At 39.7% G+C, this 24,219-nt stretch overlaps 2 protein-coding genes across 4 annotated transcripts in view; one reads left to right on the top strand and one right to left on the bottom strand.

Moving 5' to 3' along the window:
- xrcc5 (X-ray repair complementing 5) overlaps positions 1 to 3,261 on the top strand; it is a 13,705-nt gene extending 10,444 nt beyond the window's left edge. The window contains exons 16-21 of the mRNA XM_086265560.1: positions 786 to 855; positions 990 to 1,099; positions 1,315 to 1,411; positions 2,383 to 2,450; positions 2,541 to 2,615; positions 2,808 to 3,261. Of these exons, the coding sequence (XP_086121686.1) occupies positions 786 to 855; positions 990 to 1,099; positions 1,315 to 1,411; positions 2,383 to 2,450; positions 2,541 to 2,615; positions 2,808 to 2,822 (435 nt within the window). The 3' untranslated portion in view covers positions 2,823 to 3,261. The remainder of the gene's footprint in view (positions 1 to 785; positions 856 to 989; positions 1,100 to 1,314; positions 1,412 to 2,382; positions 2,451 to 2,540; positions 2,616 to 2,807) is intronic.
- LOC147311707 (collagen alpha-2(VI) chain-like) lies at positions 11 to 24,219 on the bottom strand. Of its 3 annotated transcripts, none has more exons than XM_086265557.1 (28): positions 21,796 to 24,219; positions 19,897 to 20,065; positions 18,264 to 18,874; positions 18,161 to 18,181; positions 17,702 to 17,767; positions 17,552 to 17,605; positions 17,422 to 17,466; positions 17,268 to 17,294; positions 17,146 to 17,172; positions 16,996 to 17,040; positions 16,854 to 16,907; positions 16,619 to 16,681; positions 12,393 to 12,455; positions 12,248 to 12,301; positions 12,114 to 12,149; positions 11,967 to 12,029; positions 11,505 to 11,567; positions 11,158 to 11,220; positions 10,925 to 10,987; positions 10,794 to 10,844; positions 10,609 to 10,707; positions 7,999 to 8,061; positions 7,856 to 7,891; positions 7,715 to 7,760; positions 7,478 to 7,630; positions 6,547 to 7,002; positions 6,430 to 6,468; positions 11 to 6,347 (listed from the first exon to the last, which is right to left on the bottom strand). In XM_086265557.1, exons 2-28 carry the CDS (start codon positions 20,057 to 20,059, stop codon positions 5,746 to 5,748), a joined length of 3,126 nt encoding a protein of 1,041 aa, XP_086121683.1. In that variant the 5' UTR covers positions 20,060 to 20,065; positions 21,796 to 24,219; the 3' UTR covers positions 11 to 5,745. The 3 variants fall into 3 exon arrangements, with proteins under 3 accessions (XP_086121683.1, XP_086121685.1, XP_086121684.1); XM_086265559.1 differs by having other exon boundaries at positions 18,264 to 18,871; XM_086265558.1 differs by lacking the exon at positions 21,796 to 24,219 and having other exon boundaries at positions 19,897 to 21,785.

Genomic DNA, 24,219 nt, shown 5'->3' with positions numbered 1-24,219 from the left:
TTGTGCTGCAGCTAGCCTCCTCCCCTATGAATATTTTTTCAATCTACATACAAAGGAACGAAAAGAGGAGACAAATAACAGAAATTAAGTCACACCTGCTCCACTTTGTCCACCGTATGTCCCTCCCGCTGGTGCACTTCGCCCCTTTCATGCTTGCTTTTATGCAAGCTCGGTCCTTCCTGTTTGTCTGTCCTATCAGGTACTTAAATGGCTCTTCTTCCATCCTTCCAAAAAACATGCTGTCTTTTGAGATGTGGCAGTATTTTCTGTTGGTGGATGGGCATTTTGATGATAAAGCTCACTGAACCATTATAGGGAGGAAAATTAGTTTAAGATAAAGTTGTCACATGAATATATTTCCAACACATTGTTCCAGCAGATTGTGTAAAGGCTACAGGGCCTCTTTTATCCAGGATCCAGTTGATCTCTATTATAAGAGAGGCTGAAAATTTCTTCTACAGCATGGATGAATTAAGTCTTTGGATCTTCTTGATCACATGATAACAGCATCAAGATAGTGGCTTAACAGTTAAACTTAAGTATTTCTGAACATATAAAATGCACAAAATGTTCAATTTTGCCCTCTCGTGGAGTGGTGAAGTATCCTGAAAACACCTGGATCCACATGGATGGATATGACAGAAGTTATTCAGATATTCTCGTCAACAAACAAGCAGCAGGACATCACGCAGTGTCCTTGATGGAGATAACTATTATCTGTTCTGGATAATCATCAATTTTTTTAACTGACACGTTTTAAAACTTCCATTTCATTCCCTAACCAGGTGGGAAGTGTTGACCCAGCTCGAGACTTCCGCGCTTTGATCAAACAGAAAATTCTTCCGTTCGGAGAAGGTGAGCTCCAGAATTTATTTATTGATTTATTTATTTTTTTCCTGCCTGTACTATAAACCGTAATCACTCATGTACAGCCCCTGTAATTATGTTTATCTCTTTGTTTGGTTGCGGTGACCCTTATGTCCTTCCAGTCTGCCAGCAGCTGACTCACAGGATAGAGCAGTTGCTAAGCAACAAGAACACACAGTACTACATGAAAAGCATCACCTGTATCCAGGCTTTCAGAGAGCAATCCGTTAAGGTAAATAAACATTCACATTGCTCTTCCTTTGGAGGAGCGAATGATGATGCGGTGTTTGCTGTTGGTTTGGCGTTTTTAGGATTATGAGCCTTAATAAGATTATGACTCTGTTTCTTTTCTTGAACACACAATTATTTGCTTATGTGTCTGTATGTAGATTAGAGTTTTTTCAAGACTGTTAAACGGAATTTAAATGTTTTATCTTTCGTACTCAGCTGGGAAATGCTGAACACTACAATAGCTACCTTCAGTCCCTGAAAGGAAGCATCCCAAACAGAGGACTAGAGGTGTTCTGGGAACTGCTCGTTCAAGGTATGATACGCCATTTTAATTAGAGCTGTGGTGTTTCTCCCAACTTCGCAATATCTAACCAAGTCAAGAACACTCAGAAGGAAGTAGGTCCAATCAAGAGATGCCTTCATGAATGGAAAAACGGAGGGTTTACAACTTGGTTTTGTCTTCTTATGCTCAAGAAGAGGATGGCCAAATTAGACTTTGTCAGGAAGCACCTAACAGTGCCTGCAGAGTTCTTTGGACAGATGAAAACAAGATTAATTTGTACCACAACGAGGGACAGGTCATACCACATCATCTGTCAAACATAGTGGAGGCAGTCTTATGCCGGTGGTCACTTGTTGATTGAGGATGCGATTGCTGATAGAAACAGAGTGATCAGTTCATTATCTCTGCTCAGATCCTGTCAAATGCTGAAAACTGATTGAAGAGCAAATTGCAAAAAAAGCAAACTGCAAAAGCAACCCAAGTTTCCCAAGGGAAAGAAATGGGATAAGTCTACAATGGCCACATCAGTCACCATGTCAGTCACTCATTAAAGCAGATTTTCGTTATTAAATACAAAACTGAAACCAGACAGACCAACAAAAAAGCAGCAACTGAAGGTTGTTGAGGTGAAGGTGTAGCAGATCATCTCAAGGGAGGAAATATAACATTTAGTGATGTCCAAAGCTTCTAGACTTCAATCTATTGGCTTTAAAGGATTTTCAGTATTGAAAACAATCCTTATATTTAAAATTATGTTAGTAAACCAGGTAGTTTTGATTTTTTTTGAGTTAGTTTTAGAATCGAGGGCCTGTATATTTAAATAATTGCAATTCCTAAACTGTTAATTCATAAAAACTAGGAAAATTGTTTAAAGAAACATTGCAAACCTAAAATATTCTGATGAAAATGGTGATTTTTTCATTTTATTTTTTTGCGGGGAGAAAAAAAAGTTTTGCCTCAAATTCAGGCAGTTTGTATCTAACATTGAGTTTGATCAACAGATGGTTTAACGCTGATCAGCAAGGATGAGGTGGAAGGAAGCTCGGTCTCCAAAGCCGAAGCTAATCAGGTGACTTTAATTTGAATTTGGTACACGTATGAATTTGAGATGATCTTTAGTCTCTTTCTTTGACTGAAACTGGGTTTTTTTTTTTCTCAGTTTCTGGTTGCTGAGGAGAAGAAAGAGGAGGCAGCTCCTGCACCAGTTGAAGATACTGGAGATGTTGATGACTTGGTAAGCGTGCAGTTTTTATTTCTGACATTTCTTTATTTTTATTTAAATACGTGTTTATGTAACTGTTGTGACTCGAATGGTGTTAAAACCATTTCCTGTGTATCTACATGGGGCGTGTGTGATGTGTTGAGCTCTCAGATATAAACTCTTAGAGGTTGCATGTTTTTTTTTTTTTTTTTCCTCTCTGTGCAGCTGGATATGATGTAAAGAGAAAAAAAGATGGAAGAGGAGTGTTTGCGGTGGACTCCAGAGAAATTAAAAGAATGCACGCTCTCAGTCCAGCCAGACCAAACCAGTTCAGCCGTCCATTGTTCCTTCACTCCCACTTGGAGTCCTGCCATACTTTGTAACTCTGCACTTAATGGATCAACTGTGGTTTACACATGCTGTCTAAAAGTACTTCACTTTAGAAATTACAAAAAATATTCCGCATACTTCAGGCAAAGGCTTTCTGTGTTCTGTTTGAGATTTTAAAAATTACTGCAGTTCTTGTGAGTCTTAAGGTGGTACTTATGTAGTAATTATGGCTACAGTATGCACTGAAAAATAAAGAAACCCTTATAGACTTTACAGAAGACAGAAATGCAGTGCCCAACAAACTGACAGTTTATTATGAAAAATCATTAAAAGCCTTATGGTTGATTAAGAGTGCATGACTTGCATTATATTTTTGTGTATGAAAATACTGATCGGTCTTCTGACAAGATGTAGCAAAGCACAATGCTGTGACATCATTTGCAAATTATACAGTGCATAGCAAACTAAACCAGTTTTGTGTTTAAAGCATAGACTGTATAAAAAAAAAAAGAGAACGTTGCCACCATAATGCCAACCTTTGGTTTGTGGATCACCATGTTGAATCCTTGACTTTAGCACTTTGGAGCCAGAAGTGACCATATTTGGAAAAAAGGGTGAAACATGTGAGAAACTCTTGGAGAAAAAACCCCTTTTTCTGAGGTGGGAATGCCAATTTAATTAGGGCCATGAGTATGCTGACAATGGTTCAAAATGGAAAAGGTTTTGTCCCACTTATCCATATACACTATATACCAAAGGTATTCACTCGTCTACCTTCACATGCATATGAACTTGAGTGACATCCCATTCTTAATGGTTTATTATTGTCAGCCTACCCTGGGCACCTGTAACAACTTCAACTCTTCTGGGAAGGTTTAGGAGTGTGTTTATGTGAAGTTTCGACCATTCTTCTAGAAGCACATTTGTGAGGTCAGGCACTGATGTTGGACGAGAAGGTTTGGCCCACAGCTCACGAGTTTTTCCACACCAAACGCGCTTATCCATGTCTTTATGAACCTTACTTTGTGCACTGCGAACAGGTGTTCCCTAAACTGTTTCTACAACATTGGGAGCATGAAATTGTCCAAAATATCTTGTGTTTTGTGTTGAGGCATTAAAAGGGTAAGGGGCAAAGCCCCACTCCTGAAAAACAACCCTGACACTTTGTGTTGTGCTTGGAAACCTTCTTCATGAAGCTCTCTGTAGACTGTTGTTGGGCTAATCTGAAGGTTACATGAAGTCTTTAGCAATTGACTCTGCAGGAAGTTTGTGACCTCTGCATGCTATGACCCTCAGCAGCTGTTAATCCTGCTCTGTGACTTTATGTAGCCTACCACTTCATGGCTGGGTCCCTGTCATCACTTTGCTATAATACGACTAACAGTTGACTATGAAATATTTAGTAGCGAGGAAATTTCATAACTGGATTTGTTGCACAGGTGACATCCTATCACGGTACCACACTGAAATTCACTGATGTCCTGAGAGTTTTCTTTCATAAAAGTTTGCAGAAACAGTCTGCATATGGAGGTGCTTGATATTATACACCTGTGGCCATGGAAGTGATTGAAACACCTGAATGCAATGATTTGGATGGGTGAGTGAATACTTTTGGTAATATAGTGTATATTAAAAAAAAATCTAGTCCCACTTAAATTGAGTTACACAAGGCAAAGTGTAATTTATGGTCCTGTAAATGTGTCCACCCACCCCAGACACACTCCGGTGCAGGCCTCCCAACATTCTGACTGCACGTGTCTAGAAGCAGATGATGCAAGCGTGTGCCGAATGTTGATTCATTGACAAGAGGGCCAGAATAGAGCAGGGACTGCTAGCGGAAGAATACAACATGAAAAGCACAGACATTGGACACTTTTCATTGTTTTTAAACACTAATTTTCACTTCAGCTCTTTGTATGTTATAAAGTTGCTCTTCTCCACGGCTGTCTGATGTACCAACAGCAGCACAAGCTAGAGTGACCCACAGACTGCTGTACCACATATTTTGCACACTGCCTCCATCTGGCAACAGGCAGACAGGCCATCCTTGGATTGCTACTGGACAGTGAACGCACCACCGTTGCGGGACCATAAATTCTGCTTGAGCTGCAGCTGCCAATGAATTACTTTAACCACTGACAGAACAAGGAAGCACCTAGAGACCCTCAGTTGTATGGCACATGGCTTCACTTTTCAAACATAGTGGGTGCCTGTGTTTCTTTTATATACTGTCTATGGGTTAAAGAAGAAATCTAGTTTATTTCAACCTTGTGTATTCCCCAATCAGTTTGGCCATTGCAGCTCTACAAGCTTCAAGAGGAAACAAGCGCGAGCTCCTGAGGTTATCCAGACAATGTAGTCTTTTAACTTTTGCTTTTGATTCTGACCTAAGCTTAGAATTTAGCTGCCTGGAGTGGACCTGTTGCTAATTGCATCTGCATCCAAAAATGAAAGTGTTGGGATGATTTTCTACAAATTGCTAAAACAAAATCCTGTCAAAGTTTTGTTTTAATTTAAATTTTAGTACACATGTGAGGTGTTAAACAAAGTGGAGGATGAAGTTGGCTCTTGGCTCTGCATGGTCTCAAAGATGGAGAATATCCTCAGAGATATCTGAGATATCCTCAGAGGGTAAAATCAAGGACTGCACTATGACCCAGTATAAAGCTGCAGAGAGCACAGTCTTGTTTCACTGTAGGATGCTTTCCTCAATAGAGCCACAACAGCCACATTAATGTAAAATACTATCAGGTTGAAATAAATTTTAATTATCCTTGAAAATGCTGGATTAACAGCTGTAGCACCAGTATTGGCTCACAGGAGCATTCTCTCTCTAACACACCCACTGGATGAAACGATCAAACATACCGGACCTTAAAAAATCTGAGAATTTTTCTGCTTTAAAGATGGCGTGCTGGTCCCCCATAGCCAGCTTTGTCAGGACTTCTTGATCAACATCACTTCCTGTGGCAATCACCGTGGAGACCACCTCGTAACGACGCATGGCACTGATCGCTTCGTCCAGGTTGTCGCTGTTAGTGACACCATCTGTAATGAAAACGAATGAAATCTCTGCATTGGGCCTCGTTTGCCGGGCGCTTCCTCTAACCAGGATGTTGTTGATGGCATGTATGATGCCGGGCGCCACGCTTGAAGAAGAATCTAGATACTGTAAAGCTGTTAAATTGTTAACAATCTGGACAGGGTCATGTGTTAGAGAGAAAGCCACCCGATTCTCTGACTCCTTGCCAAACTCCATCAGTGCCAGACGGGCTCGCTCTCGATCGGTCCTGGTCCTGGCCAGTACCAGCCTGTCTGCAACCTTCTGAACAAATTCACGAACAAGGAGGAAGTTTCTCTCCCCGAGACGCTCTGAACCATCCAATAGAAATACCAAATCCACAGGCCTCGCAACACAAGGTGCTGAGTCAAGTTCTGAAACGAAACAAAAAAGAGCAATCACTTCCTGAAGTGCGTTTCATCATAAACCAATCATATAACTATGAATAAAACCCACCACTTGTACAGGGGAGATCAGGGCACTTAATGACTGGATCTGGTGAGAAATCATAGGTTAGACAAACACACAAGGACTAGTACTGTCAGGCTGCTGAGATTATTGGTACAGGCTTACCAGGACAGAGGACAGTTTCCATCTTTTCTAAGAATTCATCAGCCACCAAATCGCTGTAGCGCCTCATCTCAGTAGCCCGATCCTTCTTGTTGCATGCAATTGACACCAGAGTCTCGCTGTCGTGTCTGGTGTCAAACATGTCCCCTATCCCGATGGCATTCACCACCACAGCGGGGTCGTTGCAGAGGTATGTGAGCTGATTGTCGTCGTCTCGGGGGTCAAAGCGGCCGTCTGTGACCACGACGACGGACACTTTGGATCGGGCTCTCTTGCTGTCCCTGATGAGGTTATCATAGGCGTACTTCAGAGCAGAGGGGGTGAAGGTGCCCCCAGCAATCCACCTCAGATTCTTCACTGCAGTTTTGAATGCAGTCATGGAGTTTATGTTTGGGTCATCGAGACGAATGCTCTCAAAGGTCCCGTTGTGACTGTATTGTACAACTCCAACTCTTGTGCCTAGGAGATACACACATCTTTAATCAGTCTAAAAGTCAAACTTTTACATTTATTATTTCTGTAAATCTTTTTGGAAAAGCATCACAGATAAATCTGTTAGGGGTTACTCGGTAACACCGATGCATTTACAGCAGCACGGCGGTTGCAGGCTTTACTCCAATCATAATTTATAATGTCAGCAAGTGACAAGTGGCTCTGTAGTCTTAACAAGTAAAACATCCCTGGATGAATCACAGTTGTAATATTATTCATTTTCTCTTGTTGGGTATTTAGCAACTTGCTCAAAAAACAACAACAAACTGTTGTTTTGGTGTTGTGTTCTCAGCATGAATATTAATCAACCATTTTTATGTAGCACGATTTGAAATACTTTAGTCTGTAGTTGTTTCTGCAGAGTCACAGTGTTACTGAAGATTGGTGTGTATTTTAATTTCTTTTGGGTAAATCTGTAGAACGATTGCTTGCTTGACGTTACCTGTTGTTGATGTAGGTTCGGGCGCCATAGATCCCAGCCTGTTGATGGTGTTGATAACAAAGTTCTTCTCCAGGGTAAAGTTTGTCAGCCCGACACTCTCTGAGCTATCAATTACAAACACGATGTCCATAGCTCCACAGTGCTTCTCGCAGTCTGAGAGACAAACAACAAGAAGACCATCAGCGCGTTTAAACACCACATTTATGAAGCTGTGTTTGAGTGCTTATACTTTCTTACCGCAGCAACCACACGTCTCTCTGATGTAGCTCATGACATCACATTCCTGCAGTGACATGTGTGCAGATTAAAGTAATACACTGAAGTGAGTAAAGGAATTCTTGCATTAAAATACATCAGTCTTTTTAAAATTTTACTCACAGTGAGCCCAGGATCGCCTGCTGGTCCTGGATCCCCCTACACACACACACACACACACACACACACACACACCACAGAACAATGCACCTGGATCTCAAACTTGCATGCATGGTCAGCTCATTATCTGTGTGGCTGTAGCTTACATCAGGTCCACGTTCTCCTCTAGGCCCTCTTTCTCCTGGCGGCCCCGACTGGCCTGGTTCACCCTAGATACAAACATTTTTACAGTCAATGAAACCTAAATGACTCACAAAACACTGAAAGCTGTGCAAAAACACTGTTGTTAAGGCACAGTACACCCATGCAGCTGGTGTCATGTGATCCTGTGGGACTGCTGTGGTCTGATCATTTGTAATGTGTTTGAACAGGAAACAGCACCTGGTAAAATATCCAGCAGCATAAATGGCATTGTTCTTTGGCCTAATTCATACATATTTTTTATTTACCTTGCCATATTTTACAACTGTCACTGTGAGGCAAAGACAAAGTGATATGCTCACACTCCAGAGACTAAATTCAACCTCATTTATTTGTTTTTTAACACTTAACCTCAAATGACTTGCAGCCGTGCACTGCAGATATTTTCAGTTTCGTCAGCTACGTTTTTGCCTCCATTACAACACAACAGAGGTGGATAATGCTTAGTTTAAGGTGGAAAAAAATCCCCAGCAACATCTATTTCCAGAAACACCGAGCTTTCTATTCTGATTGGTTAAGGTAGAATAATAACGGTCCATGCAAACAGAATTCAGAATGAACTATTGGTTTCGGGGAGGTGGAATGAAACTTTTCATTAAAAAAATTAAAAAGAAGGAAAAAATGACCAAATAAATGTTTTCACCTGATTACTTTCTGCCCGTGTTATTTCTGTGCATCGTTTTAATATAATGTAATTTGCGAAAACATACTCGTGGTAATTGGGTCATTTTGTGTGATTGTAGAGAGCAAAAACAGCTTGAGCTGATTTGGATTTGTTGAAAATCAGGTCAAGGTCACACTAAATGTGAAAATCTATAAACCTTGCCCTTCTGGGGTTGTTGGACACTCTAAGTGCTCTTGTCTCTTTTAGTTTTAATAAGGAATTGCTCTATATTGGCTTTCTGTTTATCATATTCCCAGATGCTTTTCATTTTCTTTGTTTTTGTATCTTCAGTACCTCATTCACTTATTGGTGAGCAGAGATGGGCAGTAACACGTTAATCTGATTACTTTTTTCAAGTAACGAGTAAAGTAAGGGATTACTATTGCAAAACGGTAATTAGATTACCGTTACTTTCCCGTAGGAACGCTGCGTTACTGCGTTACTAAAACCGTGATTTGTTTGCGAGAATGTCTCATGACAGTGATGTAAGCAAGTGCGACGTTCATGACAACAGCTGTGTGCAGATCAACAATGGATCATATATCGAGTACAGGAGAGAGTATGAGCGTGCATGCAGCGTTTAAAGCGTGGAAGTACTGACCTTAGTTTGAGTTTGATTCCATAAAAAGTGACAAAAACATTAGTGTCCGTTGTGCGTGGGGAGAAAACTTCTTTTTACAACGAAAAAAAACCCCTAAACAAGCACCGAGTGCACTATGACGTAATGGGAAATTCACAGAGAAACTCGTGGATTCTTCAACTGATCGCTGCAGCACACCTGCACCAGGGTAAACCTCCGCCTACCCCACTCCTGCTTTACAGGTGAAAATAGAGCAACAGGACCGCTAGTCTTTGATGTTATTTATTTTCTGCTGTGTTTTACTTGCATCTATTTGAAAGACTGAGTGTAAACACAAAAAAACATTTTATTTTATGTGCTGGAATGTGCAGAAAATAGCTTTAAATGTTAAACTAATTTCTTCAAGTCAGAGAATGGTGCATATAATTTAATTTTTGCTTGATGCATAAAGTTAAAAGATTAAAACTGATAAAACAAGTTTTAAAAAAAGAGACTTTTCCATTTGATTACATTTTGTATGATGGATTATGCAGAAAAAGTAGAATTGGGCTGAAAGATCTATCGCTTTATCACCTATTCAGGTTGTAAATCGTGTTTTTAAAAAGTAACTAAGTAAGTAATTAATTACTTTTGAAAATAAGTAATCAGTAAAGTAACGGGATTACTTTTTTTGGGAAGTAATCAGTAATTAGTTACTGATTACTTTTTTCAAGCAACTTGACCAACACTGTTGGTGAGTTTAAATTTATTAGTTCCCTTTGTGATCCTCCTCTGTTCCCCGAGTCTTTCCTCTGTGGTTGTTTCCAGCTTGTGTTGCATATGAGTCTGCATGTTTAGCTGCTTCCTGTCTTAATTTGGTTGTCTTGTGTGTTTTGTGCTCTGTATCTAGTTTAAATTCCCTGCCTCGCTATCCCTGATTTGTTCCGATTGTGTCTTCCAACTGTTTTCTAAGTCTACTCTTGCCCCTTTGTCGTGCTGTCACACAGTGCTGTGTGCTTCGCTGCTCTGTGTTGGCTGTCATAACCATCTGTAGGTTCACATTCTCCAAGAGGTGAGAAGACAATTTTTGGGATGTGTGGACCAACTTTCAGGTATTTTTTGCAGCAGAACAGCATGGACAACAGGAAATTTAAAGTTTGCACATGAATTTAATCAAGGATCTCGTTGGCTTGTTTGCTGACTTAAAGCCTCTGTGGACAACAGTGTAGGCAGCGGATAAGGCCAAGTCTCTCTGTCCTGTCCTGTTTATGAGTGCAAACATCTATAAAAGTAAAACTGTACATCATCAGTGGTTTAACAATCGCATCTTACAGGCGCTCCTGGTTGCCCTTTATTTCCAGATTCTCCTTTGGCGCCACAGTCACCTCTGCTCCCTCTGGGTCCTCTCCTACCTGGTGCACCCCTGTCTCCCTTTAAATATCAGAGTTGCTTTAGCCTCAAGAAGAAACATCTTGAGACATGCAGGTCATTTTATGAGGTAAAAAGAAAGCTGTTACAGGCGGTCCCCTTGATCCAGGATAGCTGAAACCTTGCCTTCCTCTGTCACCCTTTAGAAGAAAAACAACGTGGATGAGAGTAAATTATTTACTGATAATCATGAACAGAAATGCTCAGACTTTCTTTTTACCTTTGGTCCAAGTGGCCCAATGTCTCCCCTTGGTCCTGAATCTCCAGGATCTCCCGTCGTGCCCTGCAGCCACAGAAGATAAAATTCAAATAAAAAAAGAATCTACTTGAAAAAGCAGAAAATGATGATTAGATTAGATTAGATGAAACTTTATTAATCCCTCGGGTGGCTTCCTCCGGGAAATTCAGTAACAATGATGATGACAATGATGATAAAGTTATAAAGGAACAAACATTTCGTCCAGGGGCGCCTAGTTCTCCTGGCTGACCCCTCGGTCCCGGTAGTCCCAGGTCCCCCTGTCAGAGAGAGAAAATAACAGACAGCCCTTTTTACTGGACTCGACCTTGACTCCAGCCCACACAGGCACATGCAGGATGAGTTTCACTGATGTGGATTTGGCAGTTTCAAGCTAATCATTTCAAATTACTGTATAGTTTCTGATATTTTCATCTGGAAAATAAGTGTTTTTATGATGAAGGCATGGCTCCAGTGTTGAATGTCTAATGAAGGCATGCCAGGTTCTTGGGAAGCCTCTGAGTCATTGCTCATCAAAAATCCACCCACAGCGTGATCTCCTCACCTTAGCGCCCTTGAGTCCATTTTCCCCAGGCCGACCTCTGCTTCCCTCCGGGCCTCGTTCTCCCTCACAAAATAAATGAATGTGTCAGAATTCATACCAAACCATTAATTACTTCCCAATATATACAAGACACAACAGTAACAGGGAGGTAATACTTCTGGCTCAGGGAAATGTCTGAGGAATTTTTCTGAGATGACCGACTGAAAGACAGAACTGTGTTATAGTAGTTGGGATTTCACTATTTCAGTTCCTCAGAATTAAAAACCACAAGCACACTTCAGACTTTCTTCCTCAAAGTTCTTTCTTAATTCATCTTTCTTAAAAGGTCAAAGGAAGCCAGTGTTTCACAGTATTTCAAACCAGCAGCTAAAATGGTGCAATTTTGCTTAAAAATAAGCGGAAAATGAAATGCCATTCATACAATAAGACAATTCATTAAAAAAAACAATGACAAAAGCTTACCTTTTTCCCTTTTGGCCCAGTGTTTCCTTGTGATCCCTTTATTCCCGGGTTTCCTCTCCTCCCCTATGAATATTTATTTAGTAAATTTCTTTTAACTATTTTCCAAATGGGGATTTTTTTTTCCAAGTAAAAACACGAGTCAAATACCTCTTCGCCTTTTGCCCCAGGTGAACCCTTTCTCCCCTGCAAGTGTCAACAGTTTAATTTGAGAGTTGGTTTTGTAACATCGGTTTAGTGCACATGTAAAAAAATCATAAAATAAAATAAATTCAGGGCTGTACCGGACTCCCTCTTTGTCCAGGCTGTCCTGGATTTCCTTGGTTTCCTCTTTCACCCTAAAAAGCAGACATTCAGTTTTAAAGTAAAGAAAAATCTTTGTTGTGCGCTCAGTATTTTTTCCACTTGTTTTTTTAATTTGAAGGTTACCTTCAGACCTGGATTACCCTTAGGGCCTGGGGGGCCTGGCTTTCCAGGAAGGCCTGTGTCGCCCTAAACAAATGCAAAAACAATCAAAAAGAAAAGCCACAAAAAATACATAACTGGACATAATGTAACATTATTAATAACTGAGCTTCAGTGAACTCTAAAAAAATGGTAAATGGCCTGTATTTGTATAGCGCTTTACTAGTCCCTAAGGAAGTGTCTTGCCCAAGGACACGACGACCGAGACTGTCGGAGGCGGGGCTCGAACCGGCAACCTTCCGATTACAAGACGAACTGCCAACTCTTGAGCCACGATAATAAAATAAGTTTATAAGGAAAAAAATGGTCATGTCTGATTGTCTAGTCATTGATTCTGTAGTTGAGTGAGCATGGGCAAAGATACAGTCCCAATCAAAAATCTAAGACTTTAAAAATGCCAAAATATCATATTTTGCATGGTTGGATCTTAACAAGGTTCCAAGTGGAGTTTCAACATGTAACAAAAAGAAATGGGAGCGAGACAGAACATTTTTTGAGCATGCAATTTATTGAAAACAACGCTTAAACTGTTTTACAGCTGATCAAAAATGTATAACTACATGCCATTCAAAGGCCAAATCTGTGCAAAAATGTGGATTCATTGTCATTTTCTGTCAGGTAGTCACACTGTCATGACGTTCTGATGGCAAAAAAAATGTTCCCTTTTTGAATGTGGTCGGGATGTTGAACTGCCAGGGGTGCACATAAGTGGTCCGCAGGTGCGCATGCGTGGTCAAAATAAAAGACACGCACCAGATAAGAAGTTGCAACGCGCATTTGCGTACATAAGATTTTCTGGAAGAGGACAGACATTTGTTTAGAACTCTTAAAGATGTCGAAGAAGCAAGCTCCTTTAAGCAATTACTTTGGTGTTCCTACACCTCCAAACAAATGTCAGAAGGAGTCAGAACCGCAAAAGAAGCACGTATTCTTGGAAAAGTGGTTGCAGGAAATGAGCTGGCTTCAAACAGCTCACTTATGTGCACCCCTGGAACTGCATAAGCAGGATCTCTTGCAGCACGCCATCGCTGCTGAGGTGGGGCGCAGTAAGACTGTCATTTGGAATTTCTTAAATGACTCCTAGCGTTATGGAACAAAAAAGTCAAAAAGTGGAAGACCCAAAGAAATTTCACCAGCACTGAGCTGGAGGATCCAATTGCCTGCCTGTAAAGACACTGGACAGTCCTTGAACCAAATTAAGGCCGTTACTGGGCCTGACTGGAGCCCCATAAACATCAGAATGTAACCTTGATGGTTCTGACGGTTTCCAAACTTACTGGCATGACAAGCAGATCCAACCTGAGATGTTTTCTACGCGCCACAGTGGAGGGGGCGCATTAATGGTCTGGGGTGCTTTTTCCTTCAGTGGAACAATGGAGCTTCAGGAGGTGCAGGGGTGTCAAACGGTTGCTGGCTATGTCCAGATGTTGCAGAGAGCAACATTGTCTGTGTGGTAACAGCTGGGTTTTCCAACAGGACAACGTTAGGGTACACAGTGCCTGCAGGTTACAGTGTTTTTTTGTTTGTTTGTTTGTTTTTTTGAGGTGTGGTCCTAAACTGATCAGGCAGTTTAAACATTGTTTTCAATAAATTGTATGCTCAAATTTTTTTCCGGCTCATCCCCATTTCTTTTTGTTGCATGCTGAAGCTCTACTTGGAACCTTGTTAAGATCCAACCATGCAAATTATGATTTCTTTCTTTTTTAGGTCATTTTTCAAGTGGTCTTAAACTTTTGATCGAGACTGGATGTCTGCACACAGCCCAAATATTTAGTCTGAGCTGTGCTTTGGCTACATTCATGACGCATAATTACGGAAATCATCAGTACCAACATTTACATCTGCATGAGCTGTACATGTTGAATGTACTGACAGAATAAACACAAATATGTCAAGAAAAAAAATGTCGAAAAAATGTCTGCCGAGCTGCTGCAGCCGTCAGCTATGTCAGATGATTTAATTATGAAAAAAAGAGCATTTCCTCTTTGTATTTATGTGCTGTCATTTCACTGCATAACATATGTTATGTTTGCATGGCTGGAAAAGGGAGGGGGTTCCTGTTTATGAATACAGCACGATGAAGGTGCTAACATGTCAGCACACTGTTTGGTGGCACATGTTAGGCCACATGTTAACTGCTATTCAGACTAATGTTCAGCTTCTCTGTGATATGCATGTCCAGATTAGGAGTTCTGGAATTTGTGACATTTGTTTTAATATTCATGCCGATGCCCAATTTAGAATCACCCATTAACCAAACACGCATGTCTCTGGACTGTTCTTGTTGTGAGGTGAAAGCGCTAACCACTACACCACGTGCCACGCAATACAGACAAGTATTTTTAAGATCAATTTAAAAAAAGACAAAAACCTAATTATAGCTTTTTAAAAAAATCCTTTAAGAAGACAAACTGAAAGATTTGGATTTTTGCTTCCGTTGTGACAGGCATATTTTAAAATGCACCCACAAATCAATGCACATCTCAGTGTCACAGAAGTGCCTTAACTAATGAGAGCTGTTAAACTCTAATTCACTGGCTGAAGCTGCTCTCACGTTCCCTCATTCGTCTTGAACACGACAGTGTTTTTGGTGGAGGGCTTTTCTGTTTATACTTCAATTAACGGTCAGACAGCCCACATAAGCCTAATCTATCAATTTTGAGGCAAACGTGTTGCCACAGAAAGGCAATACATAATATCATAATCTAAAGCTCTTATTAGCACAACAGCAAGAGGCTGCACTACCAAGCAAATTCAACATACCATGGATATCTTTCAGTCATTAATCTGGCTAAGCAGTCACACAAAGTCCTTATCAACAGGATAGCTGTGGGCATGTTCCCATGAAAGTGGTGGTGTTGATAGGTCTGCTAGGAGCAGAGGAGTACTTTTTCAAAGGAAGACAAAATCTAATAATAAAAGATATGAAAAGGTTCAACACGCAAAACAGGCAAAAAGAAATGCAGCTGCTGCTGGGCAAAATTTTGCAGTATGAGCGTAACAGGAAACAGGGGCACATCTACAGAGCAGCAGTGGGTGTGTGTGTGTGTGTGTATGGGGGGCAACAAATTTAATATGACATGATAAAGGAGACTCTCTCTTTCCTTCACAAAACCTTTGTCAACCTCAAGGTAAAGCAGTTATTAAAAGGAGTTTGGGGTTTATATTATCTATCTGACTACAGTCCAGACCTGCAGAAGATAAAGGAGACGTGTGGCGATTTAGAGATCTCCAAACAGCTGGTCTTTAAATATTTTTCTCTGACCTTTCTTGGTGCTTGTACCTTTTGGCAATCAGAGCACATTTTGACTGTTTAATAAACAGTCAAAATGTTATGAATCACGGTATCTGTGAATCATCTATGAATGTGTTGCTGTAGCACCAGCACCACATAGGCAGAAAAGTGGTCTTGAAGTAAATATTGACCCTCACACAGACCAAAAGAAAATACATATTAAACCTTGCCCAACTAAAAATAATAGTAGTTGGTTCACTTGACAGAACTTACTGTTTTAACCCGACAGGCCAGCCTGTGCAGGCATTTGGTGTTTAATCCTAGAAGATCACATCGTTCAGCTGTTCTGACACCTGTTAAAGCTAAAGAAATATTAGAAATGGTTCTTTAAGGCTCTGCTGTGCCACCTTTAAGAAGCACACTGAAAATTTCACGCTGTTTTCTAGTGACAGTACTTTCCTTTCATATATCTGGTGGCATGGTGGTTAGCACTTTTGGCGCATAGGAAGAAGGTCCTGAGTTCAATTCAATTCAGCTAAGTTCAATTGTGATCTGCTAAGATTAAACACCAAATGCCTGCACAAGCTGGCATGTCAGGTTAAAACAGTAAGTTCTGTTAAGTGAACCAACTACTAGTATTTTAGATAGACAAGGTTTAATATGTATTTTTGTTTGGTCTTTGTGAGGGTCAATCTTTACTACAAGACCACTTTTCTGAAAAGGTTGGGCTTGTTATTATCAGGTGAATGTGATAACCACTACAGTACGGAAATGACTTCACTAGAATCCATCTAATTACTGTGAATACTTCACTCTAGACTCAAGTGCTGAAATTACCAACTGACCACATACCAAAATGCAATCGTGTGAATATATTTTTTTGTTCACTCTAAATAACACTCTGTCTCTTTCAGTATGAACCGAAATGATTAGATTATTGTGATTTAATTCAAACCTTTTCTCCTTTGTCACCTAATAGTCCAGTTTCACCAGCATCTCCTGGGTAGCCATCTGGTCCCTATTAGAGACAAATAAAAAGTGTCTCAGTGGTTCATTTAACCAGAAATGCTAACAATACTAGAAAAAGTCAATGTTAAAGAGAATCAGTGAAATACATGCAGCTGTATGGCTGATATAAGTTGTTAAAATGAAACAAAGACATACAAATAAATATTAAATGCTCGACTTACCTTGTCGCCTGGATCACCTTTACAACCGGGAGCTCCAATTCGTCCAATTTTCCCCTGAAGATTTCAAAGGAGCATTCATATAATATCAGTATATTTATAATCAGATTACCATTACGGTAAAAATCTCACCGTAAACACTCACCTTTTGCCCATCAGTTCCATTCTTGCCAGTCGAACCGGCAACACCCTTTAGCGAAGAGATAAAATGAACTTCAGTGCATAAACGCTCTTAATTTTGGATGTTGCGGTGCACGAAGATGAAGCATTAAACTGTTTTTTTTTTTTTTTTTACCTTTGCTCCAGTTAATCCAATTTCCCCCTGTTGAGATAAAACAGACCCATTAGTCCCCCAAAACACTTCCTTCAGTTTAATAAATGAACAGAAATGAGAAATATAAGGATTTTAACTCTTACCTTGTCACCCTTTAAACCAGCCTCTCCCTACGGAAAAGCACAAAAGGACACATTAATGAGATTAAAAATACATCGTGTAATTTTAATTAAATCAGTTAAATAATTTAATTAATTTTAATGAAATAAAATCATCAACGAGTTGGGCTCAGCAAACCTTTGGACCAGGTCGTCCAATTGGACCTTCAATGCCAGGATCACCCTGAAATGTAACAAATATATAACTCAGTAAATAAGAATGCACTTTTTAAAATATATTTAGGTTTCTAGACGTAAATTCTAGGTACCTGTCTTCCTCTTTCACCCTTTGGCCCTAGAGGGCCTCTGTCTCCTTTTGTGCCCTATAAAGATCCAGAGACATACGCATTTCAAAAGATGAATCATTGGCACGAGCAATAATAAAAATTATTGACTTTAATTCAGTTTTTAAGTCTCACTTTTGGACCTGAGGGACCTCTTAGTCCAGGGCGCCCAGGACTCTCGAAACATCTTGGTTTGTAACACTGTGAGATGGAAGAGAAAAACAAAACAATATTAAAAGACTGAAGCCTTTTAAATACCAGAATTGTTTAAAGGAAGCTATTCTGCTAATTTCCAACTTCATTGTTTCAGTCTTGGACTTATAGCAGCTTTGCATGAGTGACTGAAACAAGCCTTTTTAGCTCCTTCCCCCTTCCCTTTGTGGCAGTTTTATTCTGATTGGTTGTCTTTGGTAAAGAGAGTATTTGAAAGGCAAGTGGGCGGGGGGAACATATCCTCTCTTTGACTTCACAAACAGCCAACAGTACAAAAAATGTGTGAAACTGACAGGGTTGGATCCTGAGCTTGTGGCTAATAGGGATTACTTGCACATACACTCATTATGTGGAACTTAACATAATGAGTAACCTTCTTACCTGTAAATATGCTTGGTATTTCTGCAAAAAAAAAGAGAAAAAAGACAGCAGTCAGTGAGAGTCACCTGACACAACATTTTAAGGCTAAAAGATGTCAGCTCACCATTGCTTTTACGATACGATCAATGGTTTTAGTGCTTAGTCTTGGTTTCCCATCAACGATTTCCACCGCTATGTAGTCGTCACGGAACAGCTCATACGGAGAGTTCGCTATCTCCCTCATTCCAAATTCATCGATCTCCTTGGACGCTGCTACTGAGAAAATCTGGATCCCTTGATCCCGGGCCTTTTCCGCCATCACCTTGATCCCTGAACATGGATTTCCTGTCACATAGCCATCAGTGATGACCACAGCAAAGAGAACCGCCTTCGTCTCTGTGTAATGTTGGGTCATCTGGTGAGTCATGTTTTTGAGGGCACAGTCGATGTAAGTGCCTTTGCCCAGGTATCGGATCGAAGCGAGATTCCTGATGAAGTTCTCTCTGGTTGTGAGCTGGCTGAAGACCACCTGCTTCTGGGAGAAGTGCAGCCCACCTATGGACCAAGTGATCTGGATATGGCCCCTGTACTCCTCATCAGCCAGCCTCTCGGCAAAGATCTTTGTGAATTCTCTGATACTCTCCACCAGGCTGCCAGGTGGGGGCTCCTGCAATGCGATGGTTTCTGAGGTGTCAATAGTGAAGTACACCCTGATGGGACAGTCGATTATACCTGCTGGAGGAGAAGACAGCTGTTACTTTTAATTAGAAAAATAATGAAATTGTTTTTAGATGCTGAAATGCATCACTTTCACCCTAATTATTTAATACTTGAAACATCATAATAAAAAGCAGTAAATTAATCTGTGTAGTTTGTGTCCTGGGCTGGTTGATTTTGCCAGGTTACACAGATAGAATGAAAATGATGAAAAATGTGAGGACTATAAGACATTTATGTGTTGTGCTGCAGAGATCTAACTACTACATGCTAAATAGATAGCACAGGCCTCTCAGATTCAAATTTTGCTGACCGGACGTCGTGTTTTTCTTTTTTAAGTCTATAAATGTAAATCGTGGTCACTGTGCAAAAATGACTGAAGCTATTTTTTGAAAAGGGACATGAGGGGAAATAACTGGTCAATCATCTGGCTTAGTTTTTGTTTGTTTGTGTTTTTTAGCTGAGCACAGCAAACCAAGATTGTTTAAGATTGTGCAGTCTTGCAGAGGAAAACACATGTTCGCTAAAACGTGTAGAAATTAAAGAGCACATAGGAGCTGGAGCCTTTGCTTCAGGTTATAGAACCATCTTAATATAACCACCTTATTAGAACCACCTTAAGTAGCAATAGCTTGAAGTAATGATTTTTGGTATGATTTTATCAGTCTCTCACATCATCGTTGACAAAATTTGGCCGCTTATCTTTACAGCATTGCCTTTACTGAGGTTTGCAGGCATTTCCTTCTGCACAGCTTGTTTCTACCAGAGCATTTCAATCAGATTAAGGTCTAGACATTAACTGTACCATTGCAACAGCTCCATTCTTTGGTTTTCTCAGCCATTCTGTTGCAAATTTACTGCTGTGCTTCCTTTAGCTGAGCTTTAGCTGCATGCTGTCACACAGGTATCCTCACATTTGACTCTAGATTACTTTGGTATACAGAGGATCCAAATACTTTCACAGCTGAATCAATTAAAGTCAAAAAAAAAAAAAAAATTACCATTATTTTAACCCAGAAAGAAATTAAGGGAACCTTCACCTTCACAGCCTTCAGGTCTTGGTGTGGGTTCAGGCAAGAGTGGAGGTACCGTTGGCTCTGGACTGTCACCTCGCCCCGGTATTGGTCTGGGTCCTCGAGGTGTAAGTTGAAGGTTTACAGTTTGGACCAGCAATACAAAGACAAACCCTGAAAGCATTGTCATTTTTTTCTGAAAAGAAAAGAAAAGAAACAAAAAAGAAAAACCCAAACAAGACAAGCAGGGATGAATAAAACTGTTCTTCAGAGATTATTTTTGACTGTAAAGCTGTAACTTAATGCAGGAAATAGCTGTCAAACATGTGAGTGTTCACAGAAGGCGTCTACACAGCGCTTAGGAATGTTTAATGTTGTTTTAAGTCATGTCAGTGAACAACCGCACTGTGTGGAAACAGAAGACAGAAGAATGTTTGAAACTGCATGTTTCATCCCACCTGTTTAATTAAACTGAAATCAGAAGGAGCAGGAAAGATTCTGTGGAACTACCATCCCACGAGAGTTACTGTTTGATAAGAGCTGACAAGACGGTGGTGTGTTATTGCTGGTGATAATTTACAATTTTTTTTCTGGAAGTGGAAAATTCCAACAGCATAAACCAACATCAGAAATGACAAATGAATAAAACTCAGCTTAAAACTGCTGGTTAGTGCAACTTCAGTCTGCAGGAGGGGCTTCCAGACTATTTCATGTCAGGAATTTCAAATACAAAAAAACAACAAGATAAAAATCCAACCTGTGGGCGGGGGTGCTGATGTTGATGTTGCACAGAGATGGAATGTAACTTATTTGGTTTAATGCTTCCGCTCTATCACGTCCCAGAGGGCATACTGAACAGTTTTATTCTATTAAAATCATACTGTATTTACACGCTACTTCACATAGCTTGCAAGTACTGAGTTAGGCCCTCTTTTACCTTCAGGACTGACTTAATTCTTCACGGCATGGATTCAACAGGGTGGTAAAAACAATCCACACAAGATTTTGCTCCATATTTAACTGATAGCATCACATCCAAATGCTGCAGCAGGAATAAACTCATCAGACCAGGCAATGTTTTTTACGATCTTCTATCATCCAATTTTGTGCAGGAAAATTCCAGTCAACAGTTTTTTAAACACTCAGATCCTGTCAACAACAACCATGCCATGCTCAAAGTCAACTCTCTTCTCTGTTACCACACTGCACTTGCACTGAAAGCTGCCCAATGCATTCTGAATGCTCCACTTACTTTATTAACATTTCAATGTCAACGTGATCAAAAAAATAAAACAAATAAAAAGTAAATCAGAAACGTGACTCTCTGGTAGAGGAGTCCTGTTTAATTTTATTAGATTATACATTATACAGATTATACCTAACAAAGTGTCCTGTGCCGATGCTTAATTGTATTGTTAAATCCTTTATTTAAACACATTGTGTGCCTCAAACGTAGCTTGAGGCACACAATGGCAGAAAAGCCACACACAGGCACACAAAAATAAAAATCTATCCACTTTATACACATTTAGAAGTTAAGAAAAAAACATGTGAAGACTGATTTCAGACACAGGCCCAATTATAACCTTTAAAACGTAATTTCATGTTTTATGCAGTTTCTTTTCTTTTCTTTTCAAAATAAACATGCAATATAATATATATAAGCATTTAATGAAAGTTAATTTATGTTGTCATGTTAAGTGGAGTACTACAGAGATGGAACACCTTTTTCTTTTCTGAAAGAAGTCAAAAAAAAGTTTTTGTTTTACACCACAGAGAATCTAAATATATTCTAAAATTCACATTAACTGTAGGGAAAAAAAGAGGTAACCAGAAGATTAATTTATACGGTCTATCAGTCGGTATAGCGTGCAGTACAACCCTTTAAATCTCCGGTAAATTTAAAATAAAATGTAGGCTGCTTACCGAGAAGACGGAAAAGAGAAAGTAAACTCCAAGCTGCGATTAGAGACCTACAAGATATTCAAGCAATTTCTACAGATGGTAAACCTGACACACCCGTCTCAGCGGGACTGTTCCCAATAAGAAAACATTAGAGGGGGGATGGAGGGGCAGCTCTGGGTCGTTTGCGAACGAGCGCTAGAGACGCAGGCGTCACTGGAGAAAGAGAGATGTTCAGATGATTGTTTGCTGGCAGCTGGAGATCAGCAAGGTCTCCAGGACAGGTCTGGAGACTTAAGAGGTTTCGAATAAATAGAAAAGGCTGAAATAAGCCATTTATCCACCTGATCAGACGGATTCAATGTCAGAGTCACAGCAGATTCTCTCTAATGGCAGCTTTACAAACACATCAGCTCCCAGTGCTACATATCCTTACATGGAGACAGCTGCTCACACTCACTCCCTCTGTTTATGTTTCAAGGCTATACAGCGTGAGAGATGTCATGCTGGAATTTAAGTGCAGAAGCTTTATTCTTTTTACCATACTTTCACTTTATCCAGTTATTAGATCAGACTGTTGAAAGGAAAATCAAATGATGAGTGTTTTCTGCCTCCAGCCTGTCAAAGATGAGGATTGACTGCTTTTCTTACTTTAAAATCAAAGAGACCCTGAATTAAGACAAAGAAAGATGCTGACAATGTGAAAACCGAGCATGCAGCTTACTTTAATTAGCACGTTTTTGTTGTTTGTTTTTAAAGAAATGTTCCTATTTCCATTTTCTGGGTACATTTTCATGAGGTCTAATTAAAAAAAATGTATATATTTAATATATGGAGGCGTGTTTGCATCCACATATACCTGGTCTTTACCTGTAGTTCAGTGAGAAAGCCAGCATCCACCGGTCCTACTTTGGCAAAACGTCCTACCGTAAGTAGTTTATGCACATTTCTGTTGTCACAGAGTAATTCCAACACAAATTTAAGTACGTATTACGGTTTGCCACTTAACTTTTCCCATCAGACTATGCTTGTAGCTCATATTCATAAAGCCAGGACGGTTTGCCACTTCATTTTACCCGTTAAACTATGCTTGTCGGTCACATTCACAAAGGTAGCATGGTTTGGCACTTTACCCATCAGAGTATGTTTCTAGCTCATATTCACAAAGGTAGGACGGTTCGCCACTGGATTTCGTGTTGTGCGCATGCGGAGAAACAACGGGTAGGGTAGGATGGATTCCTAGAACACCCTGTCAACTTGGCCACAGTGTGCCCCACTCAATTAATGGCTTACCTCATTGTGAACCATTCAGACATCGAAGGAATAAACATTTTTGATATTGAACTGAAAATAAGTCAGTTTGCAGATGACACAGTAATATTTTTAAAGGATAAATCAATACTCGAGAAAGCATTGAATGTCATTTCAATTTTTTCTAAAGCTTCAGGCTTGTGTCTGAACCTAAAGAAGTGTGAACTTTTGCCACTTTATGATTGTTTGGAAAATAGCATGAGGACGATTCCAGTGAAAAATGAAGTTAAGTATCTAGGCATCTATTTAAACAAAGACATCAACACTAGAGAATCAAAAAACCTAAAAGACAAAATTGATGGCATGTCCAAAACACTAAATCATTGGTTGACGAGAGATATTACAATTTTTGGACGCAATCTATTATCCAAATCAGAGGGCGTCTCAAAGATGGTTTATCCAGCATACTCACTATACATTACCCCGAAAAGTATTAAAAAGATTAACTCTATAATCTATCAATTCATTTGGCGCAATAAAACACATTACATTAAAAAATCACAACTTGTCAAAGATTACGCTAAAGGTGGTATAAAGTCAATTGATTTTCAATCAATGGTTGGAGTATTTAAAATAAACTGGATAAAAGCCTTCCTCTTGAAACCTGACTCCATATGGTTCCATATCCCAAAAAATATTTTCAAAAAGGTGGGAGGGTTGGATTTTCTCCTGAAATGTGATTTTGATATATTGAAGTTGCCTGTGAAACTGTCAGAATATCATAAGCAGGTCTTGTCTTATTGGAAGATGGTGTTTGCCCATAACTTTTCACCACATTGCTCCACCTTGTGGAATAACAGAACAATTACAATTAATAAGAAGTCATTGTTTATTAAAGAGTGGTTTGAAAAAAACATAATCTTTATAACAGACTTACTTGATGAAAGGGGTCAGTTTCTCTCAGTGGGTGTTTTTAATGCTAAGTTTAACATTCAGTGTTCCCTTAGAGAATATGACAAGGTTTGTAAGGCAATCCCTTTACCTCTGTTGAGTTTGATTCAAGGTTATTTGTATTACTCTAAGGCACAAATTAGTCTACCTTCTTTACATCTAAACCAGATTCCTTTGACGGATAAAAACTGTAATAATAAAACCATGAACAAGATATTTAAAAACAAATTATTTCACGACTTTAAC

Source organism: Aulonocara sp. 'chitande type north' Nkhata Bay, linkage group LG16 (assembly GCF_057382095.1).
Source record: "Aulonocara sp. 'chitande type north' Nkhata Bay isolate Kocher_YH1m ecotype deep benthic linkage group LG16, A_spYH_male_GT1.1, whole genome shotgun sequence".
Classification (NCBI taxonomy): Eukaryota; Metazoa; Chordata; class Actinopteri; order Cichliformes; family Cichlidae; genus Aulonocara; species Aulonocara sp. 'chitande type north' Nkhata Bay.
The sequence above is the reverse complement of the archived record's forward strand: the minus strand, read 5'-3'. Positions and strand labels throughout refer to the sequence as shown.